Source organism: Colletotrichum spaethianum (assembly GCF_022836535.1).
Source record: "Colletotrichum spaethianum MAFF 239500 DNA, contig17, whole genome shotgun sequence".
Taxonomy (NCBI): Eukaryota; Fungi; Ascomycota; class Sordariomycetes; order Glomerellales; family Glomerellaceae; genus Colletotrichum; species Colletotrichum spaethianum.
In genome coordinates, this window is record NW_026054787.1 from 542,767 (window position 1) to 564,194 (window position 21,428).

Sequence of the window (21,428 nt, forward strand, 5' to 3'; positions counted from 1 at the left end):
GCGTGCGTGCAGAAATGATTAATCGATGCTCCGGTTCAGAATGGAACCATGATCCGTATTTATAGACGGCCGCGAGGCTCAGTATTTTATTACCCCTACCCGAATTTTGCCAATGCTTTAAGGTAATGTGACGGTTGACTGTGTCTCATGCATCACCAAAGACCAAGAAGGATGCGGAGTGACGTAAGACAGGTGCGGACTCAAGTGGAACCACGGAGCAAGTTGGCTACCCCAAGCAAATACGATCACCCTAACTTAGCGTATAACGGACGCTTAATTGATATTGAGTGACATCAGGGGATCTCATGGGAATTGTATTGATCCTGGTATACAGCAACAAAGTTCGGTTCATGGGGTTGTCCTTTGCACAACAGCTACACCTTTACAAGCAGCCACAAGCAAGTTGCAAAGCCTCATATTATCCTCATTAAGTGTTGGGGTTGACCTCCTTTCCCATTGAGCAATATACTCCGGGTACAGTAATTTTGTTGATCCAGACAAGCTGGCCGGCATGACTAATGTAAAAAGATCATCCCAAACAGCACACGTTTTGTAGTTAAGAACTGAGTGAACAGCGCGTACCGTGTACGATATAATAATCGCACGATAAGCAGCGTCAAGGACTTTCAGATCAGCCTGTTCAGGTAGCGGACCTATGAGCGTGGGGGTTGCACATATTGGCGTGATGTCTTGAAGTATTTGGACTTGAAGCTGGAGCTCCCTGGCCCATGAAGCGAAAAGCGCTTCGTGCGCCGAGGCTTTTTGAAAATCTCGAGCGTTTTCACTGAACAGTCGAATGATTTGATAGATTGTGAGAGCTTGGAGCCTGGCTGTGGTCTCTGCCAGGATAGCCTCCAATCGATGTCGCGGCCACCCAGCATCATAGATCGGAGCAGATTGAGACAGAGCCGCAAGTTCTTCAAGTTCATAATCGAGTAGCCGGTCGAAAATATGTCTTTGAGTTCGGGCGAGAGTTTCGTGAGCTGCACAGACACCCAACGCTCTTCCAAGGATTGGGTCTAGCTCGGCGGAGGCTTGATTCGTGAATGCGGTGATCGGTGAAGTTCCAGATATTGCGTACAGAGAAATGTATGAAAGCATTTCGCTGGCACAGTAACGCCATGTGTCTACGTCATCGAACTTAGTCCAGGGCCCAAGAACCGTTCTAGAGAGCAGATCCATCGGGCCATGGGTTCCTGATGACATTGGTTCAACATAGGCTTGCTGGGCATATTGCAGCGGCCGAATCCGTGGGTTCTTCAACCACCTTTGCCGAGGCGACGAAAGTGACTTTACTGTATCACTTTCACTGTGGTGCTCAAGGGAGTCACCTTGAGGTAGGTGTGATAGGTCTGGGAAGCCTGTGAACCAGTCCCCATTGAAAAAGTCATTATCGGTATGTGCAGAGACTGACGGGTTGTTGTCTTGGAGACTCTCGCTAATTTGCGAATGGTTGACGAAAGTCATTGCTCCCAGAGCCATACTGTCGTTATTTGATTGGCCGACGAACAAGCCAGGTAACTGCGGCAAGCTTTGTAGATAGCCATCATGCACCTGGGGAGGAAAAGTGGTGGCTACCGGTGGGTAAGGATACTGACAAGCAAGTGACTGTCGGCAACATCGTTGACATGCCGGCAGTGCGCGGTCACACCGCCGCTTGGCTGCAACGCAGGATAAACAGGACTTCTTGCGGAGTGACATGCGGACAGAAGTGGAGCTTTTGGAAGAGAAAATTGTGGCGGCTGACAAGCTAACAGTTTTAAAGAACCGAGAGCTCGTTTCGCTTACAAATCTGCGCTTTTTTCTGACTCGTCATGTAATCTCAGTCAGCGTTCGAGCTTGTGTATATGTCTAACGGAGGTTATCGGAACGAGATGTGCCCTTGGAGGTTAATGATCCATACCGCTCATTGGTTGATACTGATGGATCTACCAGCAAGAGCAAAACTAGGCCGATCATTGCCTTCAGCAAATTATATGCCTGTAGAATTTTTTTTTTTACCAAAGGGTGGGCAACTAAGGAAAACACAAAGTAGGTTGTACCGTCAGGATGCAACCGTTCGTAGTTTAAAGGTTTCACCGTTGTCACCATGAGTATGACACGTCAACTCACCAGCTACATAGTTCTAAAATCTTAGCTAGATATTCCATATTGGTTTTTCACGCCATTGAAGAGCAGTCACGGATCATGTGCAACATACCTATACCAAATATGAGACTAAAGAACCGAGTCTAATGATAAAAGAAACGTCTACTGAAATCCTGGATTGTCTTTTTTATCATAAATATATCTCTTGAATCATTTTGTCGTATCGCATCTCATCCTCGGTTGCAGTTCGGTAGATTGATAATATTAGCTTTACTCCCTTTCTTTATTTGAAAGTGCACTATATAGCTGACGTGAAATCGATTCTATGTTGCGTTCTTCAAATCCTGTAGGACGTTACCAGATCCTGGAACCGGTTTCACCGTGGGGGCTAGTTTATTCTATTGAAGAATCATTCTGCACCTGACACAAATACTATATATCCAAGGCTATAGAAGAATGCAGTTAAAAACATTCAGTGCCCGAAGTTCTATTGAATGCTTCTATATCAAAACTTAATGTTCTTGTTGTTCATATGACAGAAGATGAAGTGATCTTTGAAGTAGCGGCAAGCTTGATTTACCGGGGGTATTTATATGTTACGAAAGTTATCTCTGGTAAACAAATGCGTTTAGAAAGCGTGAACACTCTATAGTACTATTAAATATAGCTTCCCCTTTATAACTCCGGTTCCTTAACATAATCGCGCTATTCCAGTAGGTTTTGGAAATCAGTATTGAACTTTGCAGGGAACTTCTTCCTTCCCTTGGCATCACTGCTAACAAAACATGCCATGTTATTTCTCCTGCAGGAGAAGAGACCAATGCCATTGTTGTCGATCACGACGGAAGCAGATTCAAGTCCGAGAACATCGCTCCAGACCTCCCCGGCATGCTCTTGCCCAACTTCCATGCAAAGCCGGGTGTCTGGGCTCGCGGTTTTTGACCAGCTCATGATGACTACGAGACCATCGGGCTTATCCTCAGTTCCACGTCTGACCCATCCGATGCAGTCTCGTCTCTCAAAGTAATCTTCTTGCTTTCCATACGCGTAAAGCTTTCGGACCAATAGAAGATTGGGCAGACCTTGGACTGGAGCTTCGGGGTGAGGAAGTCCGATTCCGTAAAGGTCCCCGAAGAAGACGCAAGGGTGTCCGTCGCGTCTGAGAAGGAGAAGCGTGTAGGCGAGAGGCATAAAATCGCTGCATATTGAGGTATCCATGGCCTGACCCTTCTGGGTATCATGATTGCGAATAAAAGTCTGAGTATGGTCAGTACCTCGTAGCAATATCAAGGGCACTAAAATGATGATGGACATACCACTGCACTGTTAGGCCGTTGCTCTACAAGTGTGTTTCTGAACACCTCCCTCAGATCAGTATCTTCATGCCACGACAGTCTCGCAATGTGATACATTAACGGGACGTCATAAAGACTGAAGAAGGAATGCATGTGGTCCAACCAGTTGGTCAATACACGCACATCTCCATGCCAGAACTCCCCGACAAACGTGAGGTCTTGGCGACTTCTCTTCTTCAGCAGACTAGCCCACTCGTTGATGAAGTTCCACGAGATGTGCTGAACGGCGTCAACGCGAAAACCTTTGAGTCCGAGCTCCTCCACGATCCAGCGGCCCCACTGGTGCTGCTCCCTCACCACGTCAGTATTGGTGTAGTCGAGGTTTTCCAGCATGAGATAATCAGCGTTGCCTTGGCTTGTACCAACGTCTTGGTGCCAGTTCTTGCCGTCTTCTACGTATCTGTAGATCGCTCTCTTGCTGTTGATTTGGTTCCAATCCGTGCCATTGAAATGCGATTTGTTGTATTTAAACTTGCTGTACTTGCCCCCTCTAGCTTCATAATTGAATTTGGTCCACGCCTCAATCTCGTAAGGGTCTGTAATGTCTATGCGTCTATCTGGAAACTGTGTGAGCTTCCCACGTCTACCGCCACGATTAGGTTCAACATACCGGAAGGATCTACTTCCACCACCTTCACCATCTCAGTGCCATCCGCATAGGCACGATGGTTGTGAATCGCATCCCAGACAAGAGCAATGCTGTTCTTCTCCGCGTCTGCTGCCAAAGAAACCAGGTCTCCCTTGGTACCCCATTTTGTGGGCACCGACCCTTTTTGGTTGAACTCGCCTAAATCCCAAGCGTCGTAGATGTCGTAACCATTGCTCTCGGGGTCTTTTGCCTTGCTGCCTGGCGGCAGCCAGAGACTGCTAACACCGATGGACTTGAGTGCGGGTAATGCAAGTCGGAGTCGCTTCCAATGCTTGTGATCAGCAGGCAGGTTCCATTCGAAGGCTTGGAGCTGCACTGGGTTTTGACCCTTCTCATTACGCTGACGACGAAGTGACTTGCTCCGAGGCAATGGCAGAGCCTCCGTAGGGTGCAGCGATGCGACACTGGTTTTCGTCATCGTTGAATGCGGATTTGACAAAAGCGTGAGGACATGAACTTGGATGATAATTCCTCATCTCAACTTGGTGGTTGGGCCGCTCCTATTTATCGGTGCGCTTTCCAATGTACAACTTCAAGAAGTATGTGGAATAAACCCAAAGTTGCGTTTGCGTATCCGTCCATGTCACCCGCCATCCTGCGACGGTGGCTTGCGCCGCAAGGTTCTTAGGACATCAAATCGAGTCTCCACCCTCCCATCGAGACACTAAATCGGTATCAAACCCGGCCAATCAATTCTAATGGAGCGCAAAGGGTCCAACAAGGCGCCAGCATTAGATCCTTTGCTCACGTGTCTCATACATCAGTCGTTCCAAGATGGCAATGCGGATGCATTTGCGAGTCGTCTGGGCTGTGCTCGGGTTCGCTTCAACGAGTCACTGTCCCTTCGTCGAATGCGAGGCATGATACGAGCGGGTCTTGTCAAGCCCCCTTCTTATCCAAAATTTCCCCAAATGAGTTCCGGAAGACACCGGCTGAGCTAGGACAGGTGGTAGAAACGCAGCACGGTTCCCGCAATGGCTTTTGACGCGTTAGTGCCAAGGGATAGCTCTCTTGACATCACAGACGGGCGAACGGGGTGTCGGGACAGATGAGCGTTGCAGACGGGGCCAAGACGATCATCAAATTACCGATAGCGAAATTGGCTGAGCATAATCCAACCACACAAGGTCCCTTAACGCCCAACGCGAAAGCGAAATCTTCCGCATTATTGTACTCCAACAGCAGTTGGAAAACCTGTGCACCCAGAAATTTTGAGTTACTCGGAAGATGTGTAAACATCGTCAATCCCAAACACTGGCGACAGAACGAATCGAGAATACCTGTTACCATCCGGGCTGCACTGATCAGACGGATTTTACTGGGAACTACGTTTCTGCCAGTGCTTTTTGCTCTACACCATACTTTTCTTTCTCCATGTGTCGGTCCCAAATCTCTCTGGGTTTAGCCTTTGCTGCTACAGCAGAAACCGCAAAGGTTGTTCTCATGCGGCCACGCTGCCTCGTCAGGGTAGTTAATGGCCGGCTGAACGACTCAAGCCTATCGAATCGAACGGCTGCAGTGATCATTGGAGGCCCCTAAAAGATCATCCTAAAAGATTACGTCGCCTCAAAGCTTGGAAGAGTATGGATACATGCTATACAATGCATGTTTTTAAACATTGGACCATGTTTAACGGTGTGTGTTTGACGTGACCTATCTGGATCGCCTTTTCACCCACCCGCAACCCCACAAGAAACTAAACTCAGTGCCTTTTCATCTCGTCAGTTTCTCGCATGATTCGGGAACCTGACCGGGTTTCAAGCACAGAGACTTGAAGGTTCCAGCCTGCGAAAGAGAGCCTTCTCGTGTACTCCTCGTATTTTTCGTTTGTAACTTCCAGGCTCGCCTGGACATGACTCAACATCACCTTCTGATCCAGTTTGGCTCGTACCAGTTCGGATTCCTTCTGACCACTCAACCGTCTTGTCAACAGCAGTCCATGGAACCAAGCTTTCAGCTGAGATTTTGGTGTGACGCCATTCTTGAGCACAACCATAACCTTGATCCTGGAAGCCGTGTCGTAGTACGCCGGCTCCGAGACTACACACCAAAGGACGTACTCTTCTTTATCGTAGAGATTCAACAGTGTAACGAGTTCCAAGGTGGAAAGCTGAAATGAGTTCCGTCTCTCGTGGCCACTAGACAGACTCTGGAGTAGTTTTTGAAAAGACACGCCGTATTTGCAGTGGCCGAGGACTTTTCCGGAGTTCCAGCGATAAACTTCGCCCCAACGCCTTTCAAAAATACGCTCCCTTTCGGAAACGAGATGGGGCGTGAGGACTTCGTCCCTGGAGAACAATGCTGAAAGAGCAATGTTTGCACGTTGTCTGTTGAGTGAGCGTGATTTGACCGCTCTGACACCCTTCCAGTTAAGAGAAAGGTGGACTCCCAGCAAGAAGAGAAGAGCCACCCATGTGGCCTTCGGATCTGTGAGCATCGATACCACGAACGTACCAGCCTAAGTGAAATCAATGACGAGAATATCTTCAAGAGAGAATGACTATTGACTTACGATCATGCCCATGAGAGATATAGCGGTCTCTTGACTGGCATCTTTCTGCTAGATATCAGTACTACTCTTCATGTCGCACGAAAATTTCACCACTAGTACTTACAGCGTTGAGCTCGCCAAGATTGTTCCACTTGGCAAAGTGGCCACTAAGACTGCTTTTTGATGCATTGCCAGCAACACCACTAGCAGAATAAAGTAGACTTGAGAAGCACAAAATGAGGAATCTGGTGCCTCGCGGCAAGATTGGTGAGAGGCAGTCAAGAACCATGGCAGCATCACAGAGGACATCTGCAGCCAAACGGTACGCCTTGCACTCCGCTTCGATTGAAGTTCCAAACAAATGGGCAAAGGTAATAGTTGCAAATCTTCCCGTGGATTCTCTTATAACCTGGATTAGCATGGCTCCAGTTGGAGATGCTAATGAGTCGCCAACACCGAGACCTAATCATCAGGTTAGCCTTTCATTGTCGTGGTTTGGCTGAGATGAGCCATCAGAATTTCAGGGTTAGCCGGGATGATGTGCAATGAACTTGCCTTCCCAAACGGCACGAGACGATATCATGCCGGCAATTGAGCCGGCAAACGCTTGGATAGAGTCCTGTCAATTCATTAGACATGATCCTAAAGTCAGTCGACCATTTTATCACCTACATAGATTTGGTATGTAGCGTAATCATCAGTCACGCTATGAGGATAGCCATCTGGCAAGAATATTTCTAAAAGCCGGAGCCAAAGCTTCTTTCTTCTTGTAGGGAGCTATGTGTGAAAGTGTCAATCGCATGCATGCCTTAAGATTCGTGCCCAGTAATGGTAAAGCTAGCAGGGGTCTACCGTGCCAAGAATGTGCTTACCAAAACATCGACTCTCGAATGTCTGACGACGGGAGTCGACTCGACGTACCTCGCTTTGAGGTTCCCTGCCTTGTCATATTCGGCAATCGACAGATTGTTCGACGTACTGGCCACCTTTGACGAGTTTAGCAACATCTGCGTCGAGCGCGTTGACATATTCCTGGCGCTTGCTCTCAACATGAAGGATTTGATCCCGGAAGAAAGTATGACTTTGACAAACAAAAGACGAGATTGGACTAAACGAATCCAAGAGACGCGACCGAGAGCTTGATCTGAAGAAATCGAATATGCAGACGTGAGAAAGAATAATCCGGAGGGCCGCTGCAAGTCAAGATGATACGAAAATACGCCGGCACTGGCCTATGGACCATTTTGGCCTAAAACACTGACGGCGACAGCCATGACTCTCTGTAAAACTGTGCACGCCAATACCTCCGTGTTCAGTCCTGGGATCATACATGTTCAGTGATCTGTCATCGTCCTAATTCTTGACATGTCAAAACGTGTGACGGGCAGAAAGGGAGAAGCCGTGGAGAAACCAAACTCTCAACCACAAAGTGCCTCAGAACGCCACAAGCCGACACTCCACGGACTGTTTCAAGAAGTTTGAATCTGCCGACAGACTGCGTACGCTTAAATATACGTCAGAAGGACCCGCTTGGACGCTACACGAAAATCACCAACGTTGAGTGCACCGAGATGGGATGAGGACTGAGGATTACGCTAAACCGTCGGCTGGGGGGCAATCCGGAGGCGACGTAATCCTACAGGCGTAAAAGTTCGGACAAGTTTGTTCCGTGCCCAAAAAAAAGCAAAGTTGAGGATAATGATTCTTCTCTTGGGAAGGGCAACGTGTCGCGGCTGCGGTATTGCAGCCATGCCAACACTGTACACTATGAGATTTTAGCGGGGAACCCGCACTAGATGTCACCCTGATAATTCAAGACACTAGTATCGCATCGACATCTCGATTTAGGCTCGTGTTCGAGTTTGCTTGTTTACACAGGCGAACTAATGCCATCGCCTTATCGAAGGCTAAATGCTATGCCAAAGCTTTTCACTTTCATAGTTCCACAATGACAGAACTCAGAGTCGAACAGAAGGTTCTTTCACCCCCACAATTTTGTCATGAGGCGTAGAGTTTCTTTCTGGCAGGTATAAAAATCGAGCTATACCCCATTGTGATTGGACAGCGGTGTCGGAGTCGATAGCGAACACAATTGATCAGGTCTGCACCTGTTTAGTCAAGCAGACCCCGCAGCCAATTGGACATGTGTCCGCAAGTTTAGTATTCGTATCGGGAGACAGCTACATAAGGGTTGCCCGCTATCAAGCAAGCTTCCCTCGCAGTCAAAAAGGTTAACGAGAAAAGCTAATCCAGATTGTTGTACATGTATGAATGACACCGTTGTCATACCAAAGCAAGGGAAAGGCCACACGCTTTCAAACATCTGCGTTCGTAGAGTTCCCCAACTAATTGATGAAATCGTAAGCCATGAATAGCGCATTCCTGGCGATTTCATCATGACGCGTCCCAAGACGCCCCAGTTTCTGAAACTCGGTAAGTAGCCCGAGAAAACAACTAGACTTCAAAGCTCTCAAGGTATAGACCCTTTCAAAAACACTAATCTCTGTTTGGCAATCGGAAGATTCCGCGCGTGGACGGACATGTCTCACTCTGATGCATGTAACCGTCTGAATTTTTAATCTCTCGGAATCTGTCACTGTCTCCTGTCTGACCATCTGAGCTCAGAACTCCGTTTCGTTCACGGCGTTTCCACGACGAAAATCGTCAAATAGCAATGCGTCCAAGAGAATATATCACAAAATTTTGCAAACAGGCGTGGATTTAATCCCGATCATATTCCATGCTAGGAGATGCTGTTCTGCTCAGTTCGGAAGGCAATATGGGTAAATCATGATGGAGTTGGAATTGAACGGCCAGATGCTTCCCAAGACAGAACATTCTTAGCGAGACAAGTCACCGTCCCGAAATTCGAAGCTGGTGACGTTTCTTAGGCAGATAAGCAATGCCGATGGACTCCGCAGAAGCCGTTTTCACATGCAACAAGACAACTCGAGGCAAGTATGTGAATCTTTCTATCATGAATCTAACTACTATTGAGAGTCTGAACTGCATGTACCTGATGCGAACGGACAAGTGACTAGGTAATAAGTTTATACGAGAGAAATAAGCGATTGAAGGGTGGTATGATATCAGTGGAAAGAAAACAAAAAACAAAAAGAACCGCTCATGAATCCCAAATAGGTCCAAAGGCAGGAATCCCACGACTCTCCATCTGGTACACAAACTTATCCGTTGTTGGACCGTTGGAAATGATGGCAACGCACTCAGCCCCACTCTCCTTGTAGACATTATACGCCAACTGCACCAGGTTCGGCCTTCCCATCTGATCCGTATCCCATATCAGCGCGTCCGGGTCAGCGGCCAGGATCGTGTCCATGACACCCTGTCCGTAGGTCTTGAGCGGGTTCTTAGTTGACCAAACCACGCGCGCCGGGACACGGCGCTCCATCAGAACAGGAAGACAGGGGCCAATACCAGATCCCGTCGCGACGAGGACCATCTTTTTGAACAGCGGCGCGACAGCCAGCACACCTGAGGCGGGGGTGCCGCGGGTCCAGATGGAGGTTGGAGGGTTCTCGATGATGCGCTTGGTCCAGTCCCCGGCCTTGGAGACGACAATAGAGAAACCCTTGCCGCTGGGCTCGGGGATGGCGGCAAAAGCGTGCCATTCTACCATGGGGCGATCGGTGATGCGAACGCCGCGCGAGGTGCAGGGACCAGGGGTGCAGAAGTCGAAATGCAGACGGACGGCGTGCTTAGAGAGAGGCTCTGGGACAACCTTGACGCGGCGGAGGCGCATCCATGGCAGCGCGATGCTGAAGGTCGTGAGAGCCACAAGATAAAGGGCAGGGGTCTTGACAAGGGTCGGGCCGAGGGGCTCGGAGGACGTGGACGCGGCGGTAGCGATGACATGGGCCCAGACGAGGGCGAGGGCGGACCAGCCGGCGAAGCGGTGCGTCCACTCGAACTGGTCATGCATCTTTGCGCGGATGGAGGGGTACGCCATGACGAGAATCATGACGAGCAGGAGGAGAATGAGGTAGGTGAGGACGAGGGTGATCAGGTCGACGGAGTACAGCGACCGAGGAGCCAGGAAGTTGCCGGTCGCGGCGCCGGTGAAGATGACCCACCACACGGTGGCGGAGACGGCGCAGCCCGAGTGGACACCGCCGTTGTGGTAGACGCGGGCAAAGTGCCTGCGGATAGAGAGAGGCATCGAGGTCGGCACACGGGAGCACAGCCAGAAGATCAAGTTGACGACGTAGTCCTGACGCAGAAGTACCGCCCCGAGGAGGTTCGCGGCGACTGCAGTTGCGAGATGGTTCAAGGGCAAGGAGAAGTTACTGTTGCGGCTGTTCCAGAGGAGAAAGCCGAAGACGGCAAGGTTGGAGAGGAAGATGACGCCAAATAGCTTGCGGTAGGCGTTGAGACCGCGGTGACGAATCCATCGCCAGCCGTGGAAGCCATTCTTCGAAGGTAGCTTGTACTCTTCTTCCTGCTTCTCTATCTCGTCTTCGACGAAGGCAGCCGTCTTCTCCAAATCGAGGTCGCGGTGGGAATCAATAACGGTGAATGTGCGGGAGTCGACGAGCGTGAGGCCGCCCTCGCTGGTAGAACTGACGACCGTCTTGATGGACGAGGCGCTGGAGAACTCTTCCGGTGTCGACATGCTCGTGTCGATGGGCGCAATTGACATAGGAGGGGGGCTTGGGCCGCGCCGCCGGCGATGTCGCGGAGGGCACGCTTGTCAACCTTGCCATTGGGGGTGAGCTCGATAACAGGGAGGTACTTCCAGGTCGTCGGGACGGCGTAGAAGGGTTGTCCCTCGCCGACGATGGCCTTTAGTTGAGACTCGTCGATCGGCGCAGGAGCTGAGTAGAAGCCCCACAAACGATCGTCGATCTTGAGCGCGCATCCTTTGACGACCCCGGGGCACTTTTCAATTGCGCGAGACACCCCGTCGAGCTCGACGCGGAAGCCGGAAATCTTTACCTGGTCGTCCTTACGACCGAGGGGCTCCAGACTGCCATCTTCAAGCCAGCGGGCCAGGTCGCCAGTGTTAAACATCATACGACTGCGAGTCACTGTTAGCGTGGCTTTCTTCCCTCTCGGCCGGTATAACGGGTAGTATTGGGGATGTGGCTTACCCGTCATTTGTGAACTTGTCACGCTTGTATCTCTGGGCGGTCAGTTCAGGCAGGTTAAGGTAACCTCTAGACACGCCTGGACCGCCGGCCCACATGACACCAGGCTCACCGATGGGTACGGGGTTCTCATTCTCGTCGAGGACGTAAACGTTGGTGTTGGGGTTTGGCTTGCCGATAGACAAAGTCTTGCCCGGGTTGTGAAGGTGGGCGGTGTTGAGGATGCTGATCTCGGTTGGGCCGCAGACGTTCCAGAACTTAACATATGGCGCCCATTGCTCGGCGAGGGCCAAGGGGCAAGGCTCACCACCGACGGCGATCGTCCTGATATTGGGGAAGTCTTCACGTCTGGACATGTGCTTGAGGACGACGGATGGTGTCGCGATGACGGTATCGACGCGCTGCAAACAGTCCGTCCATAGATCGTTGCCGCTACCTCTAATGTGGAGTGTACCACCATTCATCATTGTGCCGAGAATCTCCCACGCGCCTGTTTTTTCCAATGGTGCGTCAGCTTCGGCCATTAGTGAATAGAGTTTGAGACACTTGACTTACACATATCGAATCCGACGTTCAACTGTTGCGCCACGTTCTTCCCCACACGGATGCCTAGCTTCGAGGGCTCCGCTAGAAGCGTGTTGGTGACGCCCTGGTGTCTCACGTCCACGCCTTTCGGTCGACCAGTGGTGCCCGAAGTGTATATAACGTAGGCGCCATCTTCGGGCTTGACAACGACACCGGGGTGGCCCGCGTTGCCGTGCTTCCACAGCCAGCTGTTTGCGTCGAGGTCGACTACCCTAACAAGGTCCTGCCTGTCTGAGGGCAGGCTGCGCAGCACCTTTTCCCTGAACTTGGGTAGACACAGCACGACCGGCGCGTTGGAGTCGGCAATGTCGTAGCCTAGGGTATCTTCGGGGATGATACCGCCGTCGAGAGGAACGTACTGACCACCAGCCTTGAGCACGGCAAAGATGAAGACAACCATCTCGATGCATCGAGAGTAGACGAGCACCACACGGTCCCCCTTCTTCACGCCGTGAGTTCCCCTCAGCTCATTGGCAAGCACGTTGGCCCTGCGGTTGAGCTCCCGGTACGTGATGGTCGTACCATCGTAGTGGCGGACGGCGGTGACGTCGGGGTGTGCCGCTGCAATAGACTCAAAGGCGTGGTGAACGACGTGGTAGGGGATGGTGGCTTTCGGTCCTTTGCTGAATTGGCTGAATAGCACTCGATCCGCCAGGGAGAGGCTTTCCAGCGACTGGAAGGGAAGTGAAGAGCCCATGTTGAGAGCTTCAAAGTGACAATGCTCTAGAGTGATTGTGCCCGCCAGTGACGCGCCCAACATCGTATATCGAGAGGTGGGAACCTCGAGCCAGATATATCCCGTCCCGGAGGGCCATCGTGCTTGTCTTCATTAGCCTGTAGGGTCCACGGGTGGCAACGGAAACACTAGGTCATTCTGCAGACGGTACCGCATATTTCGTTTCAATCTTTTCGTAAAAGCCTGTCTCGAGCAGCTCGACATCCGTAGCCAAAACAAGGTTGCATTTTCTAGAGCCCCTGTTCAGTCATGGATACCAAAGGTCCTGGCTAGGCCCCTTTGCTTCTTTCAGCTACCTCCTATGCAGAAATATGTTTTGGATACTGTGGAGATGTACAGGGCCGCTGATGGACTGAACCGGGTTCGGGTTCGCATGTGTAAAAGCTTGCAAGGGTTTAGATGTGATTGGGTCTCTTGATGAACGAACGCAGCACCATCAAGGGGGGAGGAGGATCCATGGTCGTGGATGACGGATGTGAGCGTAAACAGAAGCTTACACTACATGGCAGGGGCCAGCTTCTTCCATCACAGCGTCAAGGCGAACGGCCTAGAGCAGTTGGGAAAGCGCCTGCTTCATTTTCTTTTGCATGTGGGCAGAGATTGCGCTGTAACGACGGTTCCATCGTGCCGTAGAAGCAACTCTGGGCGGGCGGCTGGGCGAAGCCGGAGGAGACATCCAAATCCGGGAAAATCGGAGGTCAATCCGGAGCAGATCCGCCCAATCCGGTAGCTGTGACCTTCAGTCTCGTTGATGAAGCGATTCTCGCCTTGGGACTGTAACAAGGGGTGCGGCAGTGGTGGAGGCACGGAGGAGGACCATCTTAGACGTTTGGATGGGGGTGGATGTGATCAGGGGAGGGGTGACAAAGTCGTTGACAATCAGCCCCGAGGTGTTAACATGTGCCATCCACCAACGTTGCCGCGATCGTGGAGAAAAGTACTATGTTAGTGGGTGTTTACGGACTGTGCCTTGCTTCTGCCATGGATGTCTTGGCTGCATGCCCGGGGTGAACCCTGACTTCCGCGGCTCGTAATGCTTTCTGACCATTCGGCCGCCCACCCCCTCCCCTTCATCCTGTGCAAGTCGTCTCCAGTCGGATGCAACGCTAAGCTTGTTCGCAGCCACGGCGCGCACGAACCTTTTTCTCAACAGGCAACGTGCCCATCCCCAATAAAGCACGGCAATGTGGTGGTGTTGGTGAAGAAGAAAGATTCCTAAGAGGAAGGATGCAAAGAAAAAGAAAAGGGCAGAAGGAAAAACGATCTCTCTGTCTCTCTGCCATGTGTTGAACACGCAACCCAACAAGTCAGCAACAACTACTACCACAACCCTCGCTCGTCTTCCCTTTGCCTTCTACGTTTTCGTCATCAGTCGCAATCCGTTTGCCCGTCTGCCAAACTTTCTCATTCTTAATATTTTTTCCATCCTTTTGCGGAAAGTTCTCCCAACGCCATGGATAACCTCCAAACTCTCCAGTTGACGGTGGACGCCGACAAGGGCGTCGCCTTGATCCGATTCGACCGACCCGCCAAGAGAAACGCCTTCTCGCAGGCCATGATCGGCGAACTTGTCGCTACTCTGGCTCATCTCGATGCCTTGGACACTGTTCGCGCTGTGGTTGTCACTGGTGGCCCAGACGGTCCTTTCTGCGGTATGTTTGCAACTTTTTCTCGTACCACCTCAAACCGACTTGGGCCCCGAAAATCCGTGTCCGGGTTTGGAGGTGCGGTAAACTTGATCCCTAGTGCCCAATTCCCGCATATTCCCCTCTCTTCCTTGGCTCTTTCTATTTTTTTTCCTTCCTTTTCCCCTTTTCCCAGGGGCTCCAATTTCCATTTGCGGATACCGCTCAGTCATTGGCGCTGCGCACGGCAGTCGGCGAGTCCACGTCGACCAACTGCCATCCCAACTCCATCCGATTCCCCACGAACATGATACACGGGGGCCTGCCCACTGTTGTCGTGCGTCTCTGATTGCTGAAACTTGACGAGAATTGCGGATCCGGCAATGGGCCTCTAATCTAATCTAATGGAGACGAGTCGTTAGCTAACCCGTTTGATGGTGCAGCTGGGATGGATCTGAACGAGCTAGTGCAGATCTCAACGGCCGAGGCCCACCAGCGCGCCTTTCTGAAGGACTTGACAGATGCCTTCGCCAGGCTCTCCAAGCCCATCATCGCGGCTGTTGTTGGATTTGCTGTAAGTTGGGAGTCGAGCTTTGGGCCGCCCTGTGTGTCCAACGGTCGCTTTTTTTTTTTTCTTTTCTTCTTTTCCCTCCTCCTGCATGTCTCTGGAAAACAAGGCTAACGCAAAAGCCTCAAGTTGGGCGGTGGCTGCGAGATTGCCCTGGCGGTAAGTTCTTGGAAACCCCTATATCGGTCCTGCAAGAAAGGACATCGGAGGCTCATTGGTAATGCAGTGCGATATGATTTACGCGGCCGAAGATGCCTCGTTCGGCCTTCCAGAGATCAAGATCGGAACTATCCCAGGCGCTGGCGGCACTCAGCGGATAGCCCGTGCTCTGGGCAAGCACAAGGTAAGTGGAAGACTCGGAATCAGGCCGTCGAACTGTGGAACACGAGTCAAATAGTCGGAGGCATGCCCTCCTGTGCTGGATCAAATGGCTGACTAGCAGCAATAGGCCATGGAATTCGTTCTCACGGGCGAGCCAGCCAGCGGAGCCGAGTTTGAGCGACTCGGCGTGGTGAACAAGGTGTTTCCTCGTCAAGATGTTGTGCCTGCGGCACTGAAGCTTGCGGAGCGTATCGCAGTTATGTCGAGCCCCGTGATCAAAACGGCGAAGCAGGCGGTTCTCACTGGTTGGTGCCCTTCCGTAACCCTTGTTTACCCCTATGGATAGCTCCGAATACCACCCAGGCTTTGAGGGGTCGGGCCCCTGTATTCATGACTCGCTGACTGTGTTACAGTTGAAAATAGCCATCTTGATGCCGGGATGACCTTGGAAAAGTCTCTTTACTACTCGACATTCGGTCTGGGTGACTTTCAGGAAGGGATGACGGCCTTTCTCCAAAAGCGTCGTCCTGACTTCAAGCACACGTAGCTTTTGCAGGTGGCCCCTACGTAACTTTCGGGAGAGCGCCGCATCGGAGCTTACGCAGTACGCGATCGGCTGAGCGCGCTACAGGGCTTCGTCCAAACTCAAAACATAATGTTTTCCGACGTCCGACGACTAGAGCCGATAAACAGCTCGTGAATGCCACGAATTCTGGAGGCATTTCAGAGCCATGTTGTCCGAGGAACCGTTGACGGAGGCAGATTGCACCGCTGAGCAGCAGATTCTAGACATGACAGTTGATAAATCAAGCCCCCTTTCCATGTTACGTTTGTGCCTACATTGAGTCAAACAACCGGTTAACCTCAACGCGTGGACTTGGCACTGTTTTCGCAATTGTGTTCCTGCTGAATTCGGAGATGGAGTGTGATTGCCACCTGTAGCATCGTAGCGCGCGCATCTGAGGAGCATGCGCGCGTGGAGGACTGGTCCTGCCAAATGCTGATGCAATCTGCATAGCACTGCATCCCATGCACGCTGCCAAAGTCAAGGCAACGTAAAACCCGCCATTCGCTCTGCTCAAGCACATGGGCACATGCAGAGTTCGTGGTAATTCATAGCGACTTGCCATTTTCGGTTGAGGTACTGTTCTCCCTGCTTGTGTCATTGCCCCCTAGAGAATACATGTAGAAAAGTTCTTGCAGTTTTGAGTCCATACCGTGCTATATCCTTCCTTTCTTGGCTACCTTAGCCCGTGTGTTGTTGCCCGGCTAGTTGTGACAGTAAATGCGCCATTTTTACCCGCGCGCACGGAATCGCAAAATCAGATGGTGACACCAGTAGTGCCAACGTCAAAGATTGAGTTGCGCCAGCCATCTCTTTGGTACTCGTGCACTCTGTCGCCGGCAAGCGCCGCCTCTTCGTTCCACATTTTGACCAGACTGCCAGGTGCATACACCCCCTTGAACACTCCCCGTCCAGGCTGCGTGACACCCACGCGGGTGTACAGATCTGGATCCTCTGGTGGCACCAATCTCGCTGCCACGGCCTTGACAAAAGTCCACAAATCCTGCGGGTCGGCAATACGAGTCGCTCGTAGACGCTCACGCGCAAAGAGTAGCTCTCTGTTGGCGAAATGGAGGCCCTCGCTAATACTGGTTGCAATTTGTGCCTCCAGTGCCGCCTTAACGGTCGGCCGAATAAGAGGTTTCAAAAGCCAAGCCAGCCAGGAAAAGTTGCTCTTCCGAAGGCTGTAATCGAGATGATGGATGCGAACACGGACATTATGAAGAGTCAATATGTTCTCGAGGCGGTCTTTTCCAACCTCCACATCGATGGCAACGTCAATACCGCGCTCATCTAGGTGGAACCCCGCAATCCCAGCGTCGCCCAGTCTCAATATGCCCGAATGGAGGCGCAGCCAATACCCGAGGTCTTCGGCGGCAATTGACAAGCCCGACAGGGTAATTCTCATCAGGGTGGTGACCGAAGTGGTCGTCCGGAACCGGGCTTTCCGAATCTCGACGTCGTTCTGGGTCGAGATGTTGAGCTTGAAGGGTAAGAACGAGCTGTTATTGACTGTTCGGCCTGGCTCCAAAATTAGGTTCTCCAGGAGAAGATCAATAGTCGGCACCGAGACCTCTAGGCGAGGGATGGGGATGTATTGAATGGCTTGAATCAACAAGGGTATGAAAATATTGGTTGAATCGGCCAATAGTTCTCCATTTGTGTACTGATTAGCGGGGGAGAGGATCTTGAGGATTCTCTTCGTTGTGTTCAAAGCTTTCTTGATGTCGGTATCCTCGAGAACAGAGTGCAAGGCCAGATGCACTCGGTCCAGCAGGGCATCGAGATCATCGCGTATCGAAGACTCCGAGGTCAACTCCCTCGACTTTGCCCTCAGCTCCTTGAAGCGTTCTTCGGCATGTTCGAAGAAGTCGGGGTCCGTAAGGATATCTTGGAGCAGGTTACCAATTTGTTTAACAAGCTTGTCGAACTCGGGGTCACTGCGGCCGTGTTCCATTACCACCTTGAACATACGCTCGACCTCGTTCCAATGCTCGCGATCGCCGAGGGAGGTCAAGAATAGCCAAAAGTTATGGAGTGCGCGGTCGGCTTCGGGATTGGTGTCGATGTCCTCCTGGGCAACATGAATGGTGTCCGAAACGGCGTGAGAGTAGACTAGGAGATAGCGCCTGATGAGTAGAGAGAGCGTCGATACTGAATCAGAATAATCCTTTCTACCGCGTAGGTTGACAACGGTATTCTTCAGCCTGTGCACGAGCGTTTCCTGCTCCTCGCCTGTGACATGATCGGCTAGGCTTTGGCCAGCCTCGTCAGCCACACGGGCGACGCCATCAGTGAGAACCTTAGAGACTTCAACAACTTCACCCTGGAAGTCGTCCTTGGATGGCGGAGGCTTCGAATCGCCGTTAGGATGCTTGACGGCTTCTTCCTCTTCTTTCGACGGCTCAATATCCTTGGCCGCTTGCTTGGAGACGTCAGAAAGAGTGAAGGCGGTGTCCCGGAAAACCTCGCGACCAATAGTACTCAGATCGGATAGGAACAAGCGGAAGTCCGAGTTTGTGAGGAGCAGCGATCCAACAGTTTGTAAGCTCTTATATGCTAGGTAAAGTGTCAGCACAAACTCTGGAGTAAATCCCAAACTTTCCATGCTACTGTAGGGTAGACAGAACGGGGGACCTGGGTGTGCTTCGGCAACCATTACCCACCTGCAACTGTATCGGCCCTCGCTTTGGCCTTGGATGCTCGAGCTCCAATGTCGTACGCGTCAACGGACAGGCGGGCCTTGGTGAGATACCAGATAAAGTCCTGAATCTGGTCCTTGTCGTTCTTGTGGAGAAGCAGCTCGATGAGTTGTTTGATCAACAGCTTAACGTTCAGAACGAGGGCACGTCCTGAGTCGCTGAGATCCGGGGTATCGGGATTGAGGATATCGGCAGACAGCAAAGTGCGCAGATTGATGATGAGCTGCTCGTTCGAGGGCATGTAACCTTTCCCAATAGCTCGAAGCATTTGATAGGTGTGTAGCTTCTCATGGAGACGTTCCTGCAAGGCTGTGTCGTCGTTGTAGCGAGGCAGCAGAGGCTCACGCTCGCGTTCTTCGCGCGACGACCTGTCGAAGCCGAATAAGGACAGCATTGCGGCAACGGAAATACTGTTGCTGAAGCCTGAGGACAAGAAAGAAGGGAGAGTCTTGAGGTTCCGGCAGCGTGATGAGTCCTCGAAGAGGTCAGAAGGACTGTAGAAAGGTAAGTGCTACGGTGAAGAGAATGCTATGTCGTTGAAGTTCGTCACGATGAACAAAGCGCGAGCCATTCGGTAGGAAGGAATGATGAGCGCACATAGGTGACCAGCCAATGACGTAGCTGATAGGCAGCGTATCGGTACGTATCGTCCAAATTGCCAATGAGAGGTCAGGACGCGGAGCTTGGCTTCCGTAGTGGCTCGTGCTATTCCCACCTAGGTACTCTGGAGCTTGGGCCAGGACATACAATCTGCCAAACCACGACTCTGAGTGAGACACAAGAGGGAAAACAGTAGTCCCAAATTCCAAATTACTGTCTCCGCCGTCTGTCAACTACGACTCCTCAATCTCCTCATATGCCCCGTGGTCCTCGTAATTTAATAACTTCGCCGACTATCCTTTAGTGGTAATTGCTCCAGGGAATCATTCCCGATTCTGCTCCGAATCTGTTTGATGTGAATCGCCTTCCCTTGACTCCTTCTGGCCTCTCTCTGTCTTAGGCACCGAAAGCTTAGTGAGTCTTATCCTGCTATCAACGTTGTCAACTCGATAGAATCGGTGGCCATCACTTGCCAAGCCGTTAAAATAAACATTGGTACTGCAAAGGTGTGCCCAGCGTGTGGGTTTCCGGCCATCCACGCAGGCCCTGCCATCACCTTCACCGCATGGACCCAACCGGATGGATATCTGGGGTTGAGACATTGTCACTTTCCTGGGTAGCGTCCCAGAGTTGAACACCCCAGTTTCACTCTAACCCGGTTGGTGATCAACCTTGAGGCCCTGTGGTCAGGCGGCCTTGCACATACCAACAAGGCTGTGATTGATGTACCAGCCAAATTTCAATCAGTATTCATGCATGCATGATATGACAGCCGGGGTGACACGACTTCTGCGTTGTTACCTACTGCACAGCCTGTCACACTTCTCAATATAGGTACCTCATATGAATCCAACTAGACCCGGCACACCCCGGACTGACGCGACGATGATGACGCACACCACTTCTTAGCTCCACGGATCCGCGGTCGCGGCGCTTGTGTTGCAGGGCCAGTTCGGTTCCAGATTGCTAGCCTTCGACACCATCTTGAAGAAAAATCGTTGGCTCAATGAAAGCTTGTTTGTTTGCTGAGGGAGGTTCGCCTATTGATCCATGGGTCTCGTTCCTCTCGGGCTGGGCAGTGCCTAGCTCCAAACTCGCGCGTCTCTATACTGGATGAGTTGCAGGCCCCTGCTAAGGTGTCTTTTTTTGTATGCAAACGGGACTAAGCGAACACAAAGTCGTCCTTGTTTTGGTAGCACCTTGAATGTTCTAGCGACGTGGCACCTGTGCAGAGCAACACCATTAACAGTGATATATTGTACTGCACGCCAAGCGCTGTACTTTAAAACGGGCAAACTAATTTCCTTTATATGCTAACTGGGTTACTTCGCCAAAAAACAAAGAGTTGACTGGTTTGTTTGTTGGGGAGATGCTCAATTGTTGGTTTTGTGTTTGAGTCATTTGGATTAGTTAGTTGATTGTGCGAATGAAGCGCTGTCGTACGATAACTCACTGACAACTCTAGCATTTTTGTAAATAATGTTCTCAAATCTCCAATACTCATGTAGTGATATATAGACGGTCAATGATTGTTTTCTTAATAATGGACCTGGAAATCTAAGTTTCTTTAAGCGTTATTCATATGTTTTACTGTCATTCCCAATACGTAACTGGATTTCCACAAATTCACACAGGTACCCGGATCCTCCCTAGATGAAGTGTGAGGCGGAGCATTGGAAAAACGCTGCATCACTGTGCAACTACTCCCAGAGTTGGCAGAAATTTATTGAGACGAGCACCTCCTGAAAGATTATCTGGAATGGAATCATCTCAATAACAGCACTCCCACTTACAATCTCTAGCATCGACCTCGGTTTCATCATGTGACCCACTGCAGTTTTGACCAATTGTCGTTTTTCGAAGTTTCCTAGTCCCAATAGTGGTCTAACCTCTTTCGGTTAATTAGGCAGCCGCATTTCGCATTAGCCGCCCAAGCAACCGGCTGCCTAGTAGCCTCAATCAGCAACATGGTAATTGCATTTCATCAAACCGTTCGATGGTCATACTTTCAGTAGACCTCATGCTGCTTTGAAGACCG

The 21,428-nt window shown here is 51.1% G+C and overlaps 3 protein-coding genes across 3 annotated transcripts; 1 reads left to right on the forward strand and 2 right to left on the reverse strand.

The window, feature by feature from the left end:
• Window positions 1-2,793: 2,793 nt before the first annotated feature.
• Window positions 2,794-4,510, reverse strand: ColSpa_06955 (glucan 1,4-alpha-maltohexaosidase; the record flags this gene model as incomplete). The annotated part of the gene is made up of 3 exons (XM_049273167.1): window positions 2,794-3,345; window positions 3,405-4,000; window positions 4,054-4,510. The coding sequence occupies 3 exons, from the start codon at window positions 4,508-4,510 to the stop codon at window positions 2,794-2,796; spliced, it is 1,605 nt and encodes a 534-aa protein (XP_049129124.1).
• Window positions 4,511-14,462: 9,952 nt separating this feature from the next.
• On the forward strand, window positions 14,463-15,869 carry ColSpa_06956 (enoyl-CoA hydratase, mitochondrial; the record flags this gene model as incomplete). The annotated part of the gene is made up of 5 exons (XM_049273168.1): window positions 14,463-14,661; window positions 15,078-15,208; window positions 15,332-15,361; window positions 15,429-15,545; window positions 15,651-15,869. 5 exons carry the CDS (start codon window positions 14,463-14,465, stop codon window positions 15,867-15,869), a joined length of 696 nt encoding a protein of 231 aa, XP_049129125.1.
• Window positions 15,870-16,845: 976 nt separating this feature from the next.
• Window positions 16,846-19,184, reverse strand: ColSpa_06957 (uncharacterized protein; the record flags this gene model as incomplete). The annotated part of the gene is made up of 2 exons (XM_049273169.1): window positions 16,846-18,647; window positions 18,755-19,184. 2 exons carry the CDS (start codon window positions 19,182-19,184, stop codon window positions 16,846-16,848), a joined length of 2,232 nt encoding a protein of 743 aa, XP_049129126.1.
• Between the last annotated feature and the right edge of the window lie 2,244 nt (window positions 19,185-21,428).